Genomic DNA, 18242 nt, shown 5'->3' with positions numbered 1-18242 from the left:
TGCTTTCAAAAGAAAGGTGAAGGTGAGCCCATCTAGAGAGATTCCCTACCATTGCATGCCTTCAAAGAAACCAATAGCTTCCTCTCCATGCCCATGTTGGACATAGTCTCCAATCATGGTATTCCATGTCACAAGATAGAATCTCACTACCAACAAAAAGGTCCTTCACCATCAAACTGTGAAATTTTGTGCCCATATCAGTATCTTGCGTAGAACCACATGCCTTCAAAATGCCTGCATAGGTGATTGCATCTTGAGAGAGGCCCTCGCTTCGCATTAGGATTCTGCGTGCGACAATTAAAAAAGTGTGACACAGCCGCATGCCTTCAAGATTCCTGCATAGGTGATTACATTTGGAGAGAGGCTCTCACTGGATTCTGCGCGACATAGCCGCATGCCTTAAAGATGCTTGCGTAGGTGATGCCGTTGCATGCCTTCAAAGCAACCAATAGCTTCCTCGCCATGCCCATGTTGGACATAGTCTCCAATCATGGTATTCCATGTCACAAGATGGAATCTCACTACCAACAAAAATGTCCTTCACCAGCAAACTGTGAATTTTTGTGCCCATATGAGTATCTTGCGTAGAGCCACATGCCTTCAAAATGCCTGCGTAGGTGATTGCATCTTGAGAGAGGCCCTCGCTTTGCATCAGGATTCTGCGTGCACCTACGTAGGTGATTACATTTGGAGAGAGGCTCTCACTAGATTCTGCGCTGCACAGCCGCATGCACATTGTACATTAATTTTCTGGGTCAAAATTGAGCATCTTATAACTTTTGGGTCAAACACAGGATTATGTCAGCTTAAGATAATAGGATTTGTGGAATACAAAGGACAATCTCTCTCTCTCTCTCTCTCTCTCTCTCTCAAGCTTCTCTCTTCTGGGTTCTTGTTTTCTCCTACCCTTGGGCTCACTTCAATCCAATACAAATGCTGCTAACGAAGCACTCTAGTTCAACTTCCGATTTGAAATGATGGGGGCCTCCCTACTGAAATCTACTGAAATGAAACAAAAAATAAAGGCCAGGCTGCTCATGATAGACAGTTGGTTAAAGTCGAGAGCGGCGGTTGGTCAGAGCTGGCAGCCTGCGCGCGCCAGAGAGAGAGAGAGAGAGAGAGAGAGAGAGAGAGAGAGGCGGGGGTTAGGGGGGAAATGGCGTACTATCATCCCAGGAAGGCGTTTGGCAACGAGGACGTGATCTACAAGGCGCGGCAGCATGAGAAGGCCCTGCAGGAGAGGCTGCAGTTTGTGCAGGAGTACAAAGGGCTAATGCGATACGCGCAGTTTGAAGAAGGTAACGGGCCGCGTGCCAGCCATCGCTGCCTGGCAGAGAGGCTGCATGCGCTTCGGCATCAGCGAGAACAAGAGCTTCTGCAGCGCCGATCTCGCCTTTCAGCGATTCTCTCAGCCGAAGATGCCTCTCTCAAACACGACATCACGACGGGAAACATGAACCTTTCAGAGCGCCGAGCCTGGCTACTCGGGGAAGCGCTGGCTCTCAGCTCTCGCAAGGCAGCCTCCGCTCCCGCTCTTCATCATGACACACCCTCGCCCTCCACTAATTATAAGTCGACTAACCTGGAAACGGCGCTTTGTGAGGAGTACGATGAGATGTCTACGCATAACTCCAAGCTGGCAGTCAGGCGAGCTGAAGCAGAGAAACAAAGGCAGAGCGACAATGAAGCCATACGCAGAAGCCTTTACAAGCACGGTTTACTAGATTTGCAGGACGCTGACAAGCAGGCAATTGACATATTACGAGAGCACTTGTACATGGTGGAGCGACTCCGGGACCAGGAAAAGGTTGCTGTTGAGGAGGACATGATTAGCATGAACAAGCGATGGTTGGAAGAGCAGGAAGCATTGAAGCAAAAGCATCTGGAGCACAGGCTTCGGCAGAGCTCTCAGGTAAGAGACGCTCTACTTTGCAACGCTGGAGGAGGAGATCATCATGATATTCAGAGAAGACACGGCATTGGGATGGACGCAAGCGCATCAATTTGTGGGATAGAATCAGGTAGTGAAGCAGGCCAAAACATGGCTGCAGAGAAAGAAGCCGAGGAGGAGAAGCAGGTAGAAGAGCTGAGAGAGAGTCATAAGAGAGAGGCCCTGGCTTATGTCTATCAACTGCAAGAAGCGGCTGCAAGACAGCGCAAGGAAGACGAAGAGCTGGAGGCCAATATCCTAGCCCACATGCATATGCAGGCAGCGCCGCGCCATGACCACCACGGCCACGCCCAGACAATTATGCATCATCATGCTCAGCGACCAGCTAAACCAGGTACCTTCGTTCATCATTTTAGTAATTCGTTCATCTCCTAATTATATCGAAAGTAAAGTTGGCGTCATTCTCGAAGAAAGTCTATGATAATATGAGGCTTGCAGGGGAAGCTTGTACTGTTGTAAATGACTGACATCCAGCTTGTCAATGCAGTCGATGAGGTGAGAATGAGAGACAGTACTAGGCCCGCCTGCACCGATCAATATATTGCACCAACTCAGCTGGTACTAATTGCAATTAACTCTAGCTGCTACTAGTGATCAGAACGTCGTTGAGTGCTGTATTTCCGCTCCTCATGTCTAGTGTCTAATTTAAACAATATCGATTATGTATTGGTGCAGTCGAAGCAAGAAATGGCGGACGCTTTACAAGGTGAACGGAGGAGATGTCAGGCTGCAGAGCTCGTCCAGCAGGAGGTGAAAAGATTGGCTGTACATGCAGGTAAACGATTGCTGCTCATAATTAATGTGATCCAGCATCTCCTGGTCATCCACGCGGGTCTCAGCACTGAGGCACTCTAATATTTCATCTCCATTCAGCTAAGTTTATATAATATTGCCAACTGACCTGCCTTAATTCACGATTATATTAGATCACGATTGGAAAAAGCCGACCAGTGGTGCGCCTCAATATCATGATGCCAATAATTTGGATTTGCCCTATCCGGAGCCGTACTATGGAAGGAAAGCCGTCAAATGGTACGAATAGTCCAGTCGATTCGACAAGTTGCAAACTTTTGGTGCACTTAATGGCGCTGGTCATTAAGCCAAAGTTTTGATCTCTCTTGTATAAGCCAAGGTTGATCTTGTATGCAAATGCAAACTTTGTATGAATAGTTTCAAACCACAGTACTAAAATATGACAAAAGAATGGTACATTCCAATGGAAAGTTGTAAGCTCTGGCTGAAACAGATCAGATTTTCAACTATAGGTTTTATCTTCTTGGAAGCAAAGTAATATAGTATCAAAAATCTATATAGTTTTAGCTTGCCCCAACCTGACGCAATTATTTTTTTTAAAAGAAACCTACAACTTTGAAAATACAACACACACACCCAACCCCCGTAGGTGGAGGCAGCCTAACTCGTAAGGTGACTTCTCCTAACCAGATAAGGTTGGCCAAACCACATGGGAAACGACCCTAAAGGCTAGAACATGTCTTCAAGCAGTCAAGGGGTGTTGAACCCACCACCTTGAAGTCAATATAGGCCATGACTCTTCCAACTAAACTAGCACTCCTTGACACATTTTTGGGTGCACCTTGTCAACAACATTGAACCCCTTTAATCGAAGGTGGGTTCCTTATCAACTGAAGAGATAGAGATGTGCCTTACTATGCCGCTTCTTCTCTTGACTTATAACTCTTAGCAACTTTCTTAGTAGCTTTTTTCTTCCTCTTTGGATTTCTCCTAAGCCCTCCTAACTTGCCAATAGTTGGGTTTCGGTTGCTTTCCATCACCAACAGAGCTCTAGCATCTTCTAGCTTTTATTTTTTTTGCTAGAGTTCTAGACCATGTGCATAGGTATCCTATCTTGTTTCTATTGCGGATGGTTTGCCTTAATTTTCTTCAAGAATAGGTGCTTCCTCCTGAGTCCTCTTGGCCATAGTTTAAGATACTTATGTAGCAAATGAGGGATTGCACAATCATATCAGTGTCCCTTTTAGTGGTGGTACACTAGATCACTCAAAAGGTGGATTCGACCTAGAGAGGGTTGCATAGCTACATCCATTATAAGATTCAATGTTACAAGGTTCATAGGTATATAGTTGACCTTTTTGTTATGGAATTGGAGCTATATGGACCAAAGTTGGAATGCCAATCCTAAGCTTTTTATGAGACACATTGCTCAAAACATTGGTTGGATATGGCATCCTTCAAGAGGTATAATGAGATTCATATGTACCTCAATAAGTCCAAATTTTCTCAATTTATTTGACATTGCTTATTACTACATAAACTACTTATGGCTTCGTGAAGAAATTCATTTTTTCATGTTTGTCAACTTTATGTAATAGATAGATCAGCCATAGAATTTAAAAAAAACATGCCTCAATTCCTCGTTCATGTACCAACTTTAAACTACAAACAAAAACTTGCAATTGAAAATAGAAAGAGTCAAATTTTGGCTTCTAACGTTCTTTACAAGACATATTGTGTTTTAATAAAAAATTATAATCTTACGTCACTCTTATATACAGGTAAAAACTAACAAAGGATATTTTTTGAGGATTTCAATCTCTTATAAACCTCAAGAGTTCAATATGCCCATTTTGAAATTTCCTAAATTAGGATGAAATTAAGGTTTTACATGTCCCAATCATGCCCGTGCCACTAGATTATATAATAATTTATTGTTATCTGTGGAGAAGTTTTTGAACTCAAGCCCAGTGTTATAATTAATGTTTCATGATTTAAAAATTGACATTTTTATGGTGCACAATTTTGAAAATACAACACAGCTTACTATTTCTAACTTGCAAAGGGGTAAAAGCATGAATGGATGGTACCCTTTTAAGGGGGTGGGAAGCTATTTTTCAATACCTATTTTGAACTTTGACATTTTATGGTTAGAAAGTAAGAATGTAGATGTAGACAAAGGAAGAAAGAGATTCACTAGGATTGTAAATGAAATTAAAATCTTATCTTGGTTGGATTTTCTTTTGGATAGTATTCTATATATAACAGCTGGTGACTCCCTTTTTAAGCAAACAATTGGTCTTGCTAATTTCTATCTTTTTACTTATGATATTTTTTTTATGGAGCATTGTGTCCTTGCTAACACTTGCCCAATATTGTTGCACAAGTTATAATATAAGATGATTTGTAGATGATCTTTTATACTTAGATTTGAGCTCTTTAGGTCGAGGAATCTATCATAAATGGTAGGAAATCGGACATAGCTAAGTAGATGAATGAGTAGTTTACTTAATGGAGAGAGACAAATTATCACACACAAGAGATTATAGAGTAGAGTAGAGAGAGAGAGAGAGAGAGAGAGAGAGAGGGAGAGAGACAGAGAGCATGATATAAGTGGTTCACCCAATGTGGGCTACATCCATGGGAAAGCAGTCACTCAATGGTTTTAGTACTTCAAACAAGAAGTAGGTTACAAAGGGATTATACGCTTAATAGAGCTCCCACCTTGCTTTACTCTCACCACCTCTCACCCACCTTGCTGCATCAACTTCACACACCAAAATATGTGTCAAAATGGTCTCCTTTTATAGGCCAAAAGGGTTGCCCTCTCTCATGAGAGGTAGTCGTATGTAGCCACCCTTGTGTAGACAAGTCCAAATTGGACCCCCAAATCCACCCATGTGTGGCCGCCGCTTGAGAGGACATGTCTGCCTTTGAAATAGGTCGTTGAATTCGGCCATTGGTCAACTAGCCAAACAATTGGCCGTTTTTCGACCGCTTTTTGGCCGCCGTACGATCATAATATTTCGACGAAGCCAGTCACGAGCGTTGCTCGAAATTGGCCATGAAAATTTTGGTTTTTTGCGAGTGATTCTTTTTCATGCATGATAGCTTCTCCTCATAACGGAAGCCTTACAAATGTGCGTTTTTAATACAAAAAATTACAAGAGGTAAATCACACTCCATACTTAACAATAAGGACTTTTGTCAACTTAACTATACCACAAATAACGATTGTTGTGCCTTTTTAGACCTTAAGATTTTTCAAGATCCCTTGGGATTGGTAGTAGATATTTATGATAAATGCCTTGAACTAGAATATGTCAATCTAAATATCATATTACACATGCCTCACCTTGCTTCAAACATTTCTCTTTTAGCCAAATACGGTGTCATTGGCTCTCAACTATTTAGATTTTCCTGTCTTTGTTCTAGTAAATGTGCTTTTGTTGTTCACTCATGCCATTTCATTTATTCACTAGATGAGAAAGGATATTCAAAAGAATCATGAAAAATGGTTGTTCTTTTTTGCATCATAGTTTATTTTCAAGGTTGCTTTCTTTGGAATGTTCAAGGTAATCAATAGTAGATTCAATAAAAGTGAAAAGCTTGAAAGTGCACTTATTGTTTGACTTAGTATTAGATCTTTAGTGCTTCTAGTACTTTTGCTCTTGCTTGAAAAATGCTAGCATTTATCGTGGCCAAGTACGCTCATTACCTCCAGAGGATAATAATAGAAACTCAATTCATTGGTTTTATAGAGTTCATTCAAAGCATGATCATGAATGATCTCAATACAAACCTACACCTACTCTTGGACACTGTTGAAGTGAGTAGAGATGTCAAAGTTGTTTTCCTATCTATGGTTGATAAAGGTGATAATCTTATTCTTCTTGTTTGGAAAAGTGGTGAAGTTGAGGTCACATATTGTTAAGTTTTGAACTTTGTATTTCTTTGGTGATTTTTAGCCTCTCCCATGTAGGTTTGTAGTAGTGTTTATTTCTAGTATTTAGCTTACTTTAGATTTTATTTTTTTTTTCCTTTAGAAGGTGTTCTGCAGAGATTCCTATGATAAGTCTTTGAGATGTCTTATCCTTGTTAGTAGGGATTTAATATTTACGTAATTACCAAAAAAATTGTGTGATCACAAGGTCTTATTGACATATTTAAATAATCACAGTTAACATGATCACAAACAAGCCGATTTAGAGCAACCTAGAAACCCACAAAAATCCCGCCGGGCTTTTGCGTTTTCCCATGGGCCACGCTGGCCTTAAGCATTATCCCTACGGGTCCTGCCGGGCTTTTGCATTTTCCCTATGGACCCGCTGGGGGAAACCCTAAAGTCCGGCGGCGGGCTGCAGCTTAATACCATAGAGGGCCCTAATCGAGCACATTGGGTGTTTTTTGTTGAGCCACACACACACATAGAGAGAGAGAGAGAGAGAGAGAGAGAGAGAGAGAGAGAGAGAGAGAGAGAGAGAGAGAGAGAGATCAATGACTACCTTTGTTGTGGGAGCTACCTAGTGTCGCCACAATTATAATGAATACTATAAAAAACAGACATCATTTGATACACTTACAACCACAAATAGCTCGTAGATGCGTTAGCACACGTGCTTTGGTTTGCAAGGAATGCTTGGCATTGTTGTGTAGCTCTCTCCGAGCCAATCGTGATGGTGCAGTTGAATCTCCAATGCGATGAGCAGGCAAGAAGTACTAGTAGCACTAGGATGAAGCTCACACTCTCTCCCTTTCTCTCTCACACACGGTCAATGACAACTTAAAACTTTGATGATGATTAAGTTCTCTTTACAAAATGACCTAGGTACCTTATATACTAAGACTACCATAGGTTAGATCGAAATAGAGTTCAAGGGGTCAAATGGCTTTTTATTTACAATCTGGAAGTGCCATTGCACCGTGGCTTCTACAACTAGAATAACAACTCATTATATATGATGTTTTTAACCATAATCCTCATCATTTCATAACTATCAAAAAATAAGACTTTGGTATGAAAATTGAGTTACATGGTGTTGTTGATCCATCGGTCAACACTCCTCGCCTCCGAATTCATGCCGTTCTTGACATGACCTCATTGTCAATGTCGGTGTGGCCTTTGTTGTCATTTTTTCTTTCTTGTGCTTTATGTCCTTCACATCCAAACCCCGAGTTGCAATATCTATTGTTGTCATTATAGGGCTATTGCTAGATCTAAATTAAAAAAGAAGCCAATCTCGTTCAGCTTGACTCTTATCATCATAGATAGATAAAGCTTCAAATTCACCCATTGGAAGTTGTCTAGTAACTTGATCACAACCTCTTTTTGTTTCCATAAATATGATCACTTGACTTCCATCCATCATTCACTTCAGCAAATCTGGCAATTTTGAGTAATTTTCATTGTCAAAAACAACTTCTATAATCTGTAGAATTGAATGATTGTCTTTTAGAGCTTATGAACAAATGACAACTTTGTAAGGAGTCTGGAGAAATTGTCTAGTTAAACCTTCTACTTATTTAGGCCAAGTTATACTCCAATACTAAGTTTGTTTGTCACGCTGAATCTGGGAGATAATTATTTGATTTGAGATTCAAAACCCATGTTTGCTAGGGGCTTTTTAATTCTTTGTCTTCTTCGTATCACTTGTGCCGAGATTTTTCTCCATTGCTTTCAATTTAATACTGCAGATATAAGAACTAGGTGTTCAGTTAAAATAAATAAATAAAATTCTCAATATTTATTAGAAAAACAATCACTAAGAAATCAATCAAATCTACACAATATGAGATTTACAATGCACTCTAGTCAATTCCACATATCGACCACATCTATTCTGAGAGAACATACACATTGCAATGCACCCTCTACATGGCATTATGGATACAAAAATAATATTAAATTGTCAATGCAATTATAAATATAATGATTAGTTATATATCCTCTGCAATCTGAAAACAATAAGACACAACTATTTTCACATGCTACAAAGAATCATCAACATTTACATTGAAATGATGATAATTATTTTCAAAACACACATGAAAGAAATAATATTGACGATTGACCATCTCATGCACTAACAATATTTTAATTATAATACATAATTCACTCCTTTTATAAACCAATGCATAAAACAAGACAAGAAATCTTCAATACAATTGCACAATTGAGGACTGCTTGTATCCAATCAAGGATTGTAGCCCCCTTATGCATCCAATTCAATATATAAAAGCTAATTTCACCCAATTAAGGATTATAGCTCTCATATTGTGCAGTGGAAATGTATATCAATTCAAATCTATGATGGTGAAAAATGCAAGACTTCAAGGATCTTTATATACCCAGTACACTAGTATAGTGCATCCAACCCTTGACTCTCAACTCGTTATTTAAATATGCTCATCTTCTAAAACCAACTACAACCCTTTTATGGACCATGGCTTCGTCACAATGAGCATGACTCTCCAAATTCTCAATTGTTTTGGTTTTGTACCTTTATGTTTGGTGAAGGGTTTAAATACTTTTAGAAGTGGTTACCAAATTAAGCATCATGTTTGGCCCAAAAAATAGCACCTGTGACTCTATAACCTTAGGTCAATTCACAAGGAGATGATTGTACCCAGCGCTTGGATACACTCCCCAGGGATTTGCCTAGTTAAAATTCCAAAGTAAGAAGAGATTTACTATATATAGTCGGGGACCCCGGGCTTTCTCATTTTCCCGGCGGGCCCGCTGAGAAAACCCTATAGCACGGAGGGGGCCAGCGGGCCTACCGACTCTATTGGTTTCTGCAGGTCACCATCAAGATCATGTTAATAATTAACGTGATCACGTGATTTTCTTGTGTAAATACTAGAGTTATTAACGTAATCACATGATCGTGATTACGTCAATGAAATCCTTGCTTGTTAGTTTAAAGTTGAGTACCTGTTTCAAGATTTATTCAAGTAAGTTGCTTCAACTTATTTTGCTTATGTCTTTTCTATAAAAAAAATTAAGTGAATAATGGCTTGTTCTATCTAGTTTTGTTTAGTAGCAAATAAACTTTTTTTTAAAAAAAATCCTCGTTTTCTTGTGTCCCTTGCTTTTGTAGTTTTATGAGTGTTTTATAATATGTAAGCTCAGATGATTTTGACCTTATGAAGGTACATATATATATATATATATTATATATATATATATATATATATATATAATGTTATTTTGGCCCATTACTAATTACCATTGATACTCTTGATTCAACTTCCTCATTACAAGTTTTGCAATATCCTTTGAATCATATTTTTATTTAGGCTATGCTAATCTTGGTTTACATTGGGGACTAGATGGCCTTGTACTAGCTCATTCATATTGTCTTGCTCTTGTTTATTTCTATTGGCTAATATTTTTGAGTCTTTGATGAATACTCGTATAGTCGTAATTGGGTTGGATCCACATTACATAACCACTAAAGTAAATATTCATCAACCAAAATTTGATCTATGGCTTGGTCAAGGGGATTCACTCCCTATAGAAAAGGGCATGCCATCTATGAGCAAGTGATTTTTCTTCACACACGATGGCTTCTCCTCATAATGGGGGCATTACAAATATGCTTTTTGAATTAAAAAAATTACAAGGGGTAAATCAGGCTCCATACTTAGCAATCTCTCACTTGGAAACTAGTCTCTAAACCAAACCTATGACTGCTTTCCATCCTGGCTTCTTATCCTTGAATGCCGATTGAAGATGAGCAAAATCTCAACTTCTCCTTGTTGACCACCATTGTAAACATGTCTGCAGGATTTTCACTTGTATGCACCTTTCATAGCTTTAGTTGTCCCTCTTCCAAAAGTGTGCATATGAAGTGATATCTCACCTCAATGTGCTTTGTCCTTGAATGAAAGGCTGAGTTCTTCACAAGATGGATAGCACTTTGGCTATCACTGTATAAGACACAATTGTCTTGTTTGAATCCAAGCTCTTCTAAGAAACTGTGAAGCCATAGAATTTATTGCTTGCCTCTGTCATTGCTACATACTCTGCTTCTGTGGTAGAAAGTGAGATCACTTTCGGTATCTTTGAAGCCCAAATTATTGTTGTGCCTCCAATCATGAAGACATAGCCAATAGTTCTCCTTAGAGTATCTTTGTCACGTTCCATAACTGCCTCAGCATACCTTTGAAAAAAAATATCACTTTCTCCAGAATACAAAGCATTTGTTGTTGTCCCTTTCAGATACCTAAGTATCCACTTCACAGCTTGCTAGTTCTATTCACCTCGGTTGTCCATGAACCTACTTACAACTCCCACTGCATGTGCAATGTTTGGCCTTGTCCAGACCATAGAAGACCATATTAGGTAAAGTGGAAAATCCCAATTCCCAGATTGGACAGCTTTCAATATATCATGTACAAGGTGTTGACATTTTGTACTAGACTAAACATTTGAAAGAAACATTGGCCAAGAAAAATTATGGTTTTGGGTGGTTGCACTATCAAGAGACTAGTACATTGATTCCATTCTCATTTTTTATACTTTATTGTCCTACCTACAACTTATCTTAACATGGAGACATTGTTTTGAAGGCCCACACTTGTTCAAACTCAAATCAAATGGAGTACCTGAATTTTTAGTTCAAGGTCCACCACTTGTCCAAGCTAGCACCCAATGAGAAATAAACCCACTTGTGCATGACATCAAAGAAACACACACCTCTAATCTAGAAATTCTTCACTCAAGGTACGAGCCATTTATAAAATGTTTAGCATATGTCAATTGCAACATAGGAGGGCTAGTTTCAAGGTGCATTTGTCTAAGATAGGCTATGGAGGAATGGAAAGTCCACTTCTTATCTAAGATACAATTAGTGAAAGGGTAAGCAAACGTATTTACAAAAAAATTTCTCTAAGTACTTCTCCATTGCAACATAGAGGGTTTAATTTGAATTTCAAGAAATTAGGCTAAAAACATATATAATGAAATAGATACTACCCACAAGAAAACATTAAATATGTTATTTTATACCAAACTGGAGAAGTTAACGTCCAAAAGCATCCAATTATGCATAGACCCTAATAAAGATATGCATGCATACATTGACATCTTAATACATGCACTTCGACTCCATGGTTTTCCTCTCAGCATATTTTAGTTTCCAAAACTCTCTTACATGGAGGATGTAAAATAACCATTCTTGATTCAAACATTTTTCTCCACAAACAAGGTCTCTCACAAATTCAAAGTCCATGATTTCCTTTCTCCCAATGCAAACAATTAGACTTTATATTTTTCCTTTCAAAGACTTGTAGGTTCTAAAACTCTTTTATATGAAGGAGACAAAAATGAATGTTTTAGGAAAATATGCGTGCCAAGACCAAGATATTTCTTGCACATCCATAAATTCTCCATTACATACTTGTAAGGTTTATTTTGATATCAAACATAAGTTTCTCCTAGTTACAAATGGATGCAACCTCTAGATGGAATGATATAGAATTGCTAAAGAACAAAAATAAATTTTTTTAAATATATCATAATGAAACACAACCATAATCTAGTAAAATGAGTCCCCAAAAACAAGGTGCAATCTAGAACTACATTGGTCCTTAGACTTGAATACACTCTAGTAATATAGTGAAGTCCCCTTAGACTAGGATACAGTTCATCGACACATTTTGTTCTAAAGTAGGATGCTTTGTCATTACATTGGATTCTTCTTGTAATTGGATACACTCTAGTAATACATGGAAGTCCTCTTAGAGTAGAGTGCACTCCATTACAAGTCCCTTAGAACAGAGCATGATCCATCACATGGGATTCTCCTTATAATAGCATACATTAAAGTAATACGTGGAAGTCCCCTTAGAGAAGGGTGCACTCTGTGTACAAATGATTTTCTTCATAATAGGATACCCTGTAGAAGACATGCAAGTCCCCTTAGAGTAGGGTGCACTCCATGCAAGTATTCATCAAATTGACACATCTTTGTTTTAAAATAACCTTTGAATTATATAGTAATACAAATACACATCATACTAAAAGGACATCATCTGGCCATAAAAAGGATCATTGTCAACCTTCTTTAATGTTATCGCCTTGACACGTACACATGAAGGAAATGATTTGTCTCAAGATCACTATACTAATTTACTACTGTGTTACGGGTATAATCTCTCTTGTCTCTTGCATACAACCATCCAAGTAACCATAAAATAATCGTTTCTTGCAAGAATCTTTGAAGCTGCTCAGGTGTTTTCCTCCACATCTTTGGAAATATAAGATATGTTCCTGGTATATTCCACATCATCCTATATGGACTATCATCAAAAATCAAGGTATTCTTGCATCCAAGTCCTCAAACATCTTCCAAATATCACTCAAGTTTTTATGATAAACCCTTCTAAATCCTAACATGACGTTTGGATTTTGGCAACACTTGTTACTCATAAAGATCTTGAACTTGGTATAATGCTTTGGGAAACATTTTTGTGTGATGTGTTTCACTCTTGTTAGGTTATAGCAACTCCATATCCACAGCTCAAAGTATTCACCACAGAAATCCAAAAACACTTCTGCGTCTAGGTGCACCGCATGATAAACTTCATCTTTGTCCTCCACAAGACGCATGTGTTGAGCCCAAGATGGCATAGAATCTCCATGTTTTGTTTCAACTGTCTTCAAAAGTAGTCCTTCATGGTCCAAAACAAGCACTCTTTTCATATTCTTGACAGTAAGTGGCAGGTGACAAGGAGGTGATTGATATATACGACAAGGCCTTGGATGAGGTTTGTTGGGTTCTTCAAAACCTTCCTTCAAATCATGCCTACAAATAGTTGACCCACTTTCTTGTAGTGATGACCTCTACAATTGAAAAAAAAGAAATTTATTATGTTTCAAAGAATACAGACACTTTCTACATTTTCTACACTATGGTATTATTAGAGGCCAAAGTCCATCTTCAACTTTCTCATTGCTATAAACAAATCCCAATTGAAAACCTTACAAAGCTTCACCATGTCTCCAAGCTATGCTTCTTTGAAGCATGGAGAAAAGTAAGGTCTACCACCTGGCTAGGCTAGGCTCCACTATGGATGGGAAAAAGTTAAGATCTACCATAGGTCCAAACTAAGCTTGATGATGAGGGGTCTCTTGTTTCAAGGTCTACCACTTGTCCAAGCTACACTTCATACAATATAGTGGTGGATAGCTAGACTCTATTAGGAATGGGAGAAAAGGTGCAAGGTCCACCACCTGTCCAACCTCTTAGGCTCTTTGTTAAATGTTTTCCTTCTCACTACACGGAAGACTTGTGATATGTTTCCCATGAGGGGCCCTTACCAAAAGGTCCACCAGCTGTCCAAGCTCGCTCCATGGAATATCTAGAGATATTTTTTTTGAGACCTGCAAGAAGCGTGTATATTCAAGTATGTGAAACAAGGTTCAAGTCATAAAAGGTACCTTAGGAGTGTGTTTTATTTAGCCTTAGAAGATTTTTCTCAGCTTTGACCTTGTTTATATGAGCCTTTGTAGTAGTTGCCTTCAGAGGACCCTTTGTAGTACATCCCAATTGCCTAGCTAGATTGATCAATTGTGGTGCCTTCATTTTTTCAATAGTTGTACCTTCCTTTTCCAGCATCTCTTGTATTTGGGCTCATCTGATGTCATTGTTGTTGGTTTTGTCACTTGCTTGATTGTGTTTGCCTTCAAGGATAGCTTCACCTTTGTCATATTTTGCAGGAGTTATCCTTCTTGTAAAGAGCACCTTGGCTGACCAAGCATCACTTTTTTGCTTCCAATTATCTTTGATTTGTTTATATTCACTCTTATTTGTCAATATTGGCTATCCATAACTATTAGAGGCAATGAAATTTTGCACATCCCTTGTCTCATCTAGCTCAAACAAGTCAGGAAGCAACTCCTCCAAGAGCATATTGTCAACCGGTTTTTCACCATCAAATTGGGATGGAAAAATACAATTATTTGCAGGGGAAATGCATCCCTTGTAAGGAGAGTCATCAATAACACTATTACTGCTGTGGCACATCCAAAGCAAAAGCATATTGAACATCCTAATCCATTGTCATTGTCAAGTCTAAATAATTTATTGCTTTGACAAGTGTAGCAACCTTCTTGATTCCAAATTGCAAAGAAAGGCAATGTACCTTTTGCTAAGCTCTCTAGTGCTTTAATAATTTGAAGCACATTGTTCCTAGTAGCCGTCGACCAAATTGCAACATTAAACCTCTGTAATATAGTCTTCAAGAATTGGATGCAACTTGGCCTAAGTATAATATATCTTTTTGGATATAGTTGCACTGATTGGTGGTGTGAGGACGGCTGAGGGGAACGTTTCAATAGCAGACCATTTAAGTCCAAAATAATTGTGAAGTATGGATTTCTCAACATCTGCACTAGATGAAGTAGCAACAAATGGAAATGGCTCTTGAGCAGACGTTTTAGTCTCTTTTGAAGTAGGTTGTATTGTTAGAGTAGACATTTCTTTATTCTCACTGTTGCAAGCTTTCTCAAGGTGCACATCACCAGACTTTGATATAGACGTATCATCCACCTTGGGCATGTCAGAAATAATAGAATCAAGGGGTCCAACAATTGTGGACTCAACCACAGGGGCCTTATCTATCCCAATTTTTGAATCTAAAAAACACAAATAACATTGGTTTCTCAAAATCACTAGAATTAAAATCACCAATTTTAAACATATGGAAGTCGAACTTAGGAGTTTATTCAAGGTAAAATCAATATTATAATCCTTGCAACTATTGGTACACAAGGCAACACTAGTCTATACTACAATCTTTTGTGGCAAACTTGTACACCCTACACTTTAATAAAAATTAGTACTTAAGTGAATACTGAAGGCCACATAAAGTTAATAACAACCATGATTTACTTGATTGAGATTCACTACAACAAAAACAGGTGCCTTCGACGCAGATTTTGATGCAAACCGTCAAAAATTGAGTCAAAATCCTCGTCCCTATGAAACAGTTGAAATACACGTCGATATCTACATCGATAGTCCTAGTTCTCAACGCATATTTTGACGCCTGTATCGACGCCTATATCGACGACCATATCAAAAAAAAAAAATCTTGGGCAGAGGATAGGCAGCCTGACCTGTGCCCAGTGAAAAGTTGGACACAGACTGCTTGTCCTCTGCCCAAGAAAGTGAGCAGCACCAAAATCAACCATGCTCCCATAGAAATATCGGCAGAGTTCCCTTCGTTTTAACATAAACTTTTCAAAAAAAAAACCATATATGATATCCATGTAGGATCTCACATGATATTTAAGGCACAACTTGATGGAAGAAATGAAACGAATTTTGTGCAAAACCATAACCAAATTAAAACCATAACTATAACGAACTTCATATATAACAAACTTTGTGCAAAACCATAACCAAATTAAAACCATAACCATAACCATATTGATAACCATAACCATAACCATAAAGTTAAACATAACCATAAACAAAACAATAACCATAACCATAAACAATAAACAATAAACAATAACCATAAGCATGTCTATGCAAGAAAGAAACACAGAGATGTGTCTGTGTCTCACAAAACATATATAGAAATCCACTGATGACTCGCGCATCACAACATGCACATAAAGGGACAATTCACAAAATTAGTATGATATTACTTCACATATACTTAATTAATGAAGTCAAATCACACATATTATTTGTCTTGATCAAACGTCTCACCTCAATCGATCAGCGAGACTCTAAGGACTCCCAATCTACAGTCTCTCCTACGGCAGCAAGATCATTCAATACTTCATAAATGCCTCTCCAATATCCATATGTCTCCTCCTGGCGTATTGGGGCTCGATGCATTGCAAGATTCTACGTTTATACAAAAACCAAAGTAATTAAGAATACATGATTCATTGCTCTTGAAAAAAAGCACCATACCTAGGATTGAATTGGAAACTCACAAACTCATAGCGAAAGGTGTCGCAGCCTCCGCTGCCAAGATGAGATGTGCCCCTAGTCTCCCTACGTACCTCCACGGCAAGACACTGCTGTCTGAACCTCGTGTTCGATGTCTCCTCCTCCTCCTCCTCCTCCCTGATCTGCTGCCACGACTCGTGTGAGATGCTCGAAGGCTTCAACGATCCTTGCCTGAAAGCCCGACGAGCTGCATCTCGATGATGTTTCACCGTGTCTTGTGCAACATTCGTGATCCACCTCCTCGGAAGCTCCTCTAAACCCGGAGCAGGCCGATACTCTCTCATGATGGTCTCCACTATATAATTGATTTTGCTGCGATCCGGATGAATCCAAGACGTCATGATGGTGCTAGAAAATTGCACCTCCGCGAGCTGGCGAACCCGCTGTCTCATCTCAGTCCCGACACTATCCATGTCAACCTATCCATCTAGCCATATAGTATAGACCTTGGAGGCACTAGGATCATGTGCCCCCCAAGGTGTCCGAGGTGTGTCGAGAGGTGTGCCTGCGTAGGATGGGGGTCGTGAGTGAGGAGGGACTGAAGCATCTGTGGACCCTCCTCCACAGCAACCACCACCTCCACCTAACGATCACCGAGATCGAAGAGTGCGCTTGTGAAGTGGAGATGCTGACGTACCCGCCTCTGCCGTACCCCTAGGTGTCGAAGCGGCCGTGATGGGAGACCTCGCAGGCATCGTACCCATAGGTGTCCCCTCCCCATAGGCGTCCCCCCATAGGCGTTGGACCCTCGGGTGTGAAGCCCAGAGGCGTGGTACCCGTACCTCTGGCTATCCAATACTGAGACGCCTATGCCATCTGAGTGGGCGTCATCCGTGTGATGAATCCCATAAATGCATCCTCACTCATAGAACCGGGATCCGGTGACTGGTCTGCCATACTAAAGTCCTGCCTAAAGAAAGTAAAAGAAAGCATCAGAACACCTTTGTTTAAATTAAGAAAGATCTTGATTTTAAATCAACGTCTTCACACAAACACTTACAGGCCTCGACTAGTGAGGCATCATTGATAAGATCTTGCACCGTATCATTATCTATCTCTAACTGCAGACATAACTCTATCCCAACTCATTCTTGCGGATTGTCTTCATCCATTGCATCTTCATCTACAAGTGTCATATCTGCCTTGTCTACATCATTCCTCGTATATCTGTCACCTTCCTCTGCCATACCTTCGTCCATCTCATCTAATGTCACAGTACTATCTGCGTCGTCTGGCCGACTTTCCTCCAGGAGCTCTTGACCTTCAAATACTTGTTTATTTCTTGGAGAAACCTGAACCACAAACCACCATTGTCGCTCTCGAGGGTCCGATACAAAGACAACTTGCTCGCAATGTTCGGGGAGAGCAAACCTGTTGCTCACATCTGTACAAACCTTTGTAGAATCTTTCTGCACAAGCTTGTTTCCATCTCTGCGTACCGTTGCATTGCGACCAGAAGTAATCACCTTGAACCACTTCACATCCAACAAAAACATCTCAAACCGTCTGAAGCTGACTTTCAAGATATCTGACACCAGACCATAGTAATCCAGATTGCTAGT

The 18242-nt window shown here is 39.4% G+C and overlaps 1 protein-coding gene and 1 pseudogene across 1 annotated transcript; one reads left to right on the top strand and one right to left on the bottom strand.

Moving 5' to 3' along the window:
* Nucleotides 1-1111: 1111 nt before the first annotated feature.
* On the top strand, nt 1112-3179 carry LOC147440208 (uncharacterized). Its single transcript, XM_086483489.1, has 4 exons — nt 1112-2285; nt 2439-2509; nt 2627-2726; nt 2878-3179. The coding sequence occupies exons 1-4, from the start codon at nt 1157-1159 to the stop codon at nt 2991-2993; spliced, it is 1416 nt and encodes a 471-aa protein (XP_086339615.1). The 5' UTR covers nt 1112-1156; the 3' UTR covers nt 2994-3179.
* A 9655-nt stretch (nt 3180-12834) lies between these two features.
* LOC147440207 (uncharacterized) lies at nt 12835-13349 on the bottom strand (annotated as a pseudogene).
* Between the last annotated feature and the right edge of the window lie 4893 nt (nt 13350-18242).

Source organism: Adiantum capillus-veneris, chromosome 15 (genome assembly GCF_014529385.1).
Source record: "Adiantum capillus-veneris isolate H3 chromosome 15, ASM1452938v2, whole genome shotgun sequence".
NCBI lineage: Eukaryota > Viridiplantae > Streptophyta > Polypodiopsida > Polypodiales > Pteridaceae > Adiantum > Adiantum capillus-veneris.
The sequence above is the reverse complement of the archived record's forward strand: the minus strand, read 5'-3'. Positions and strand labels throughout refer to the sequence as shown.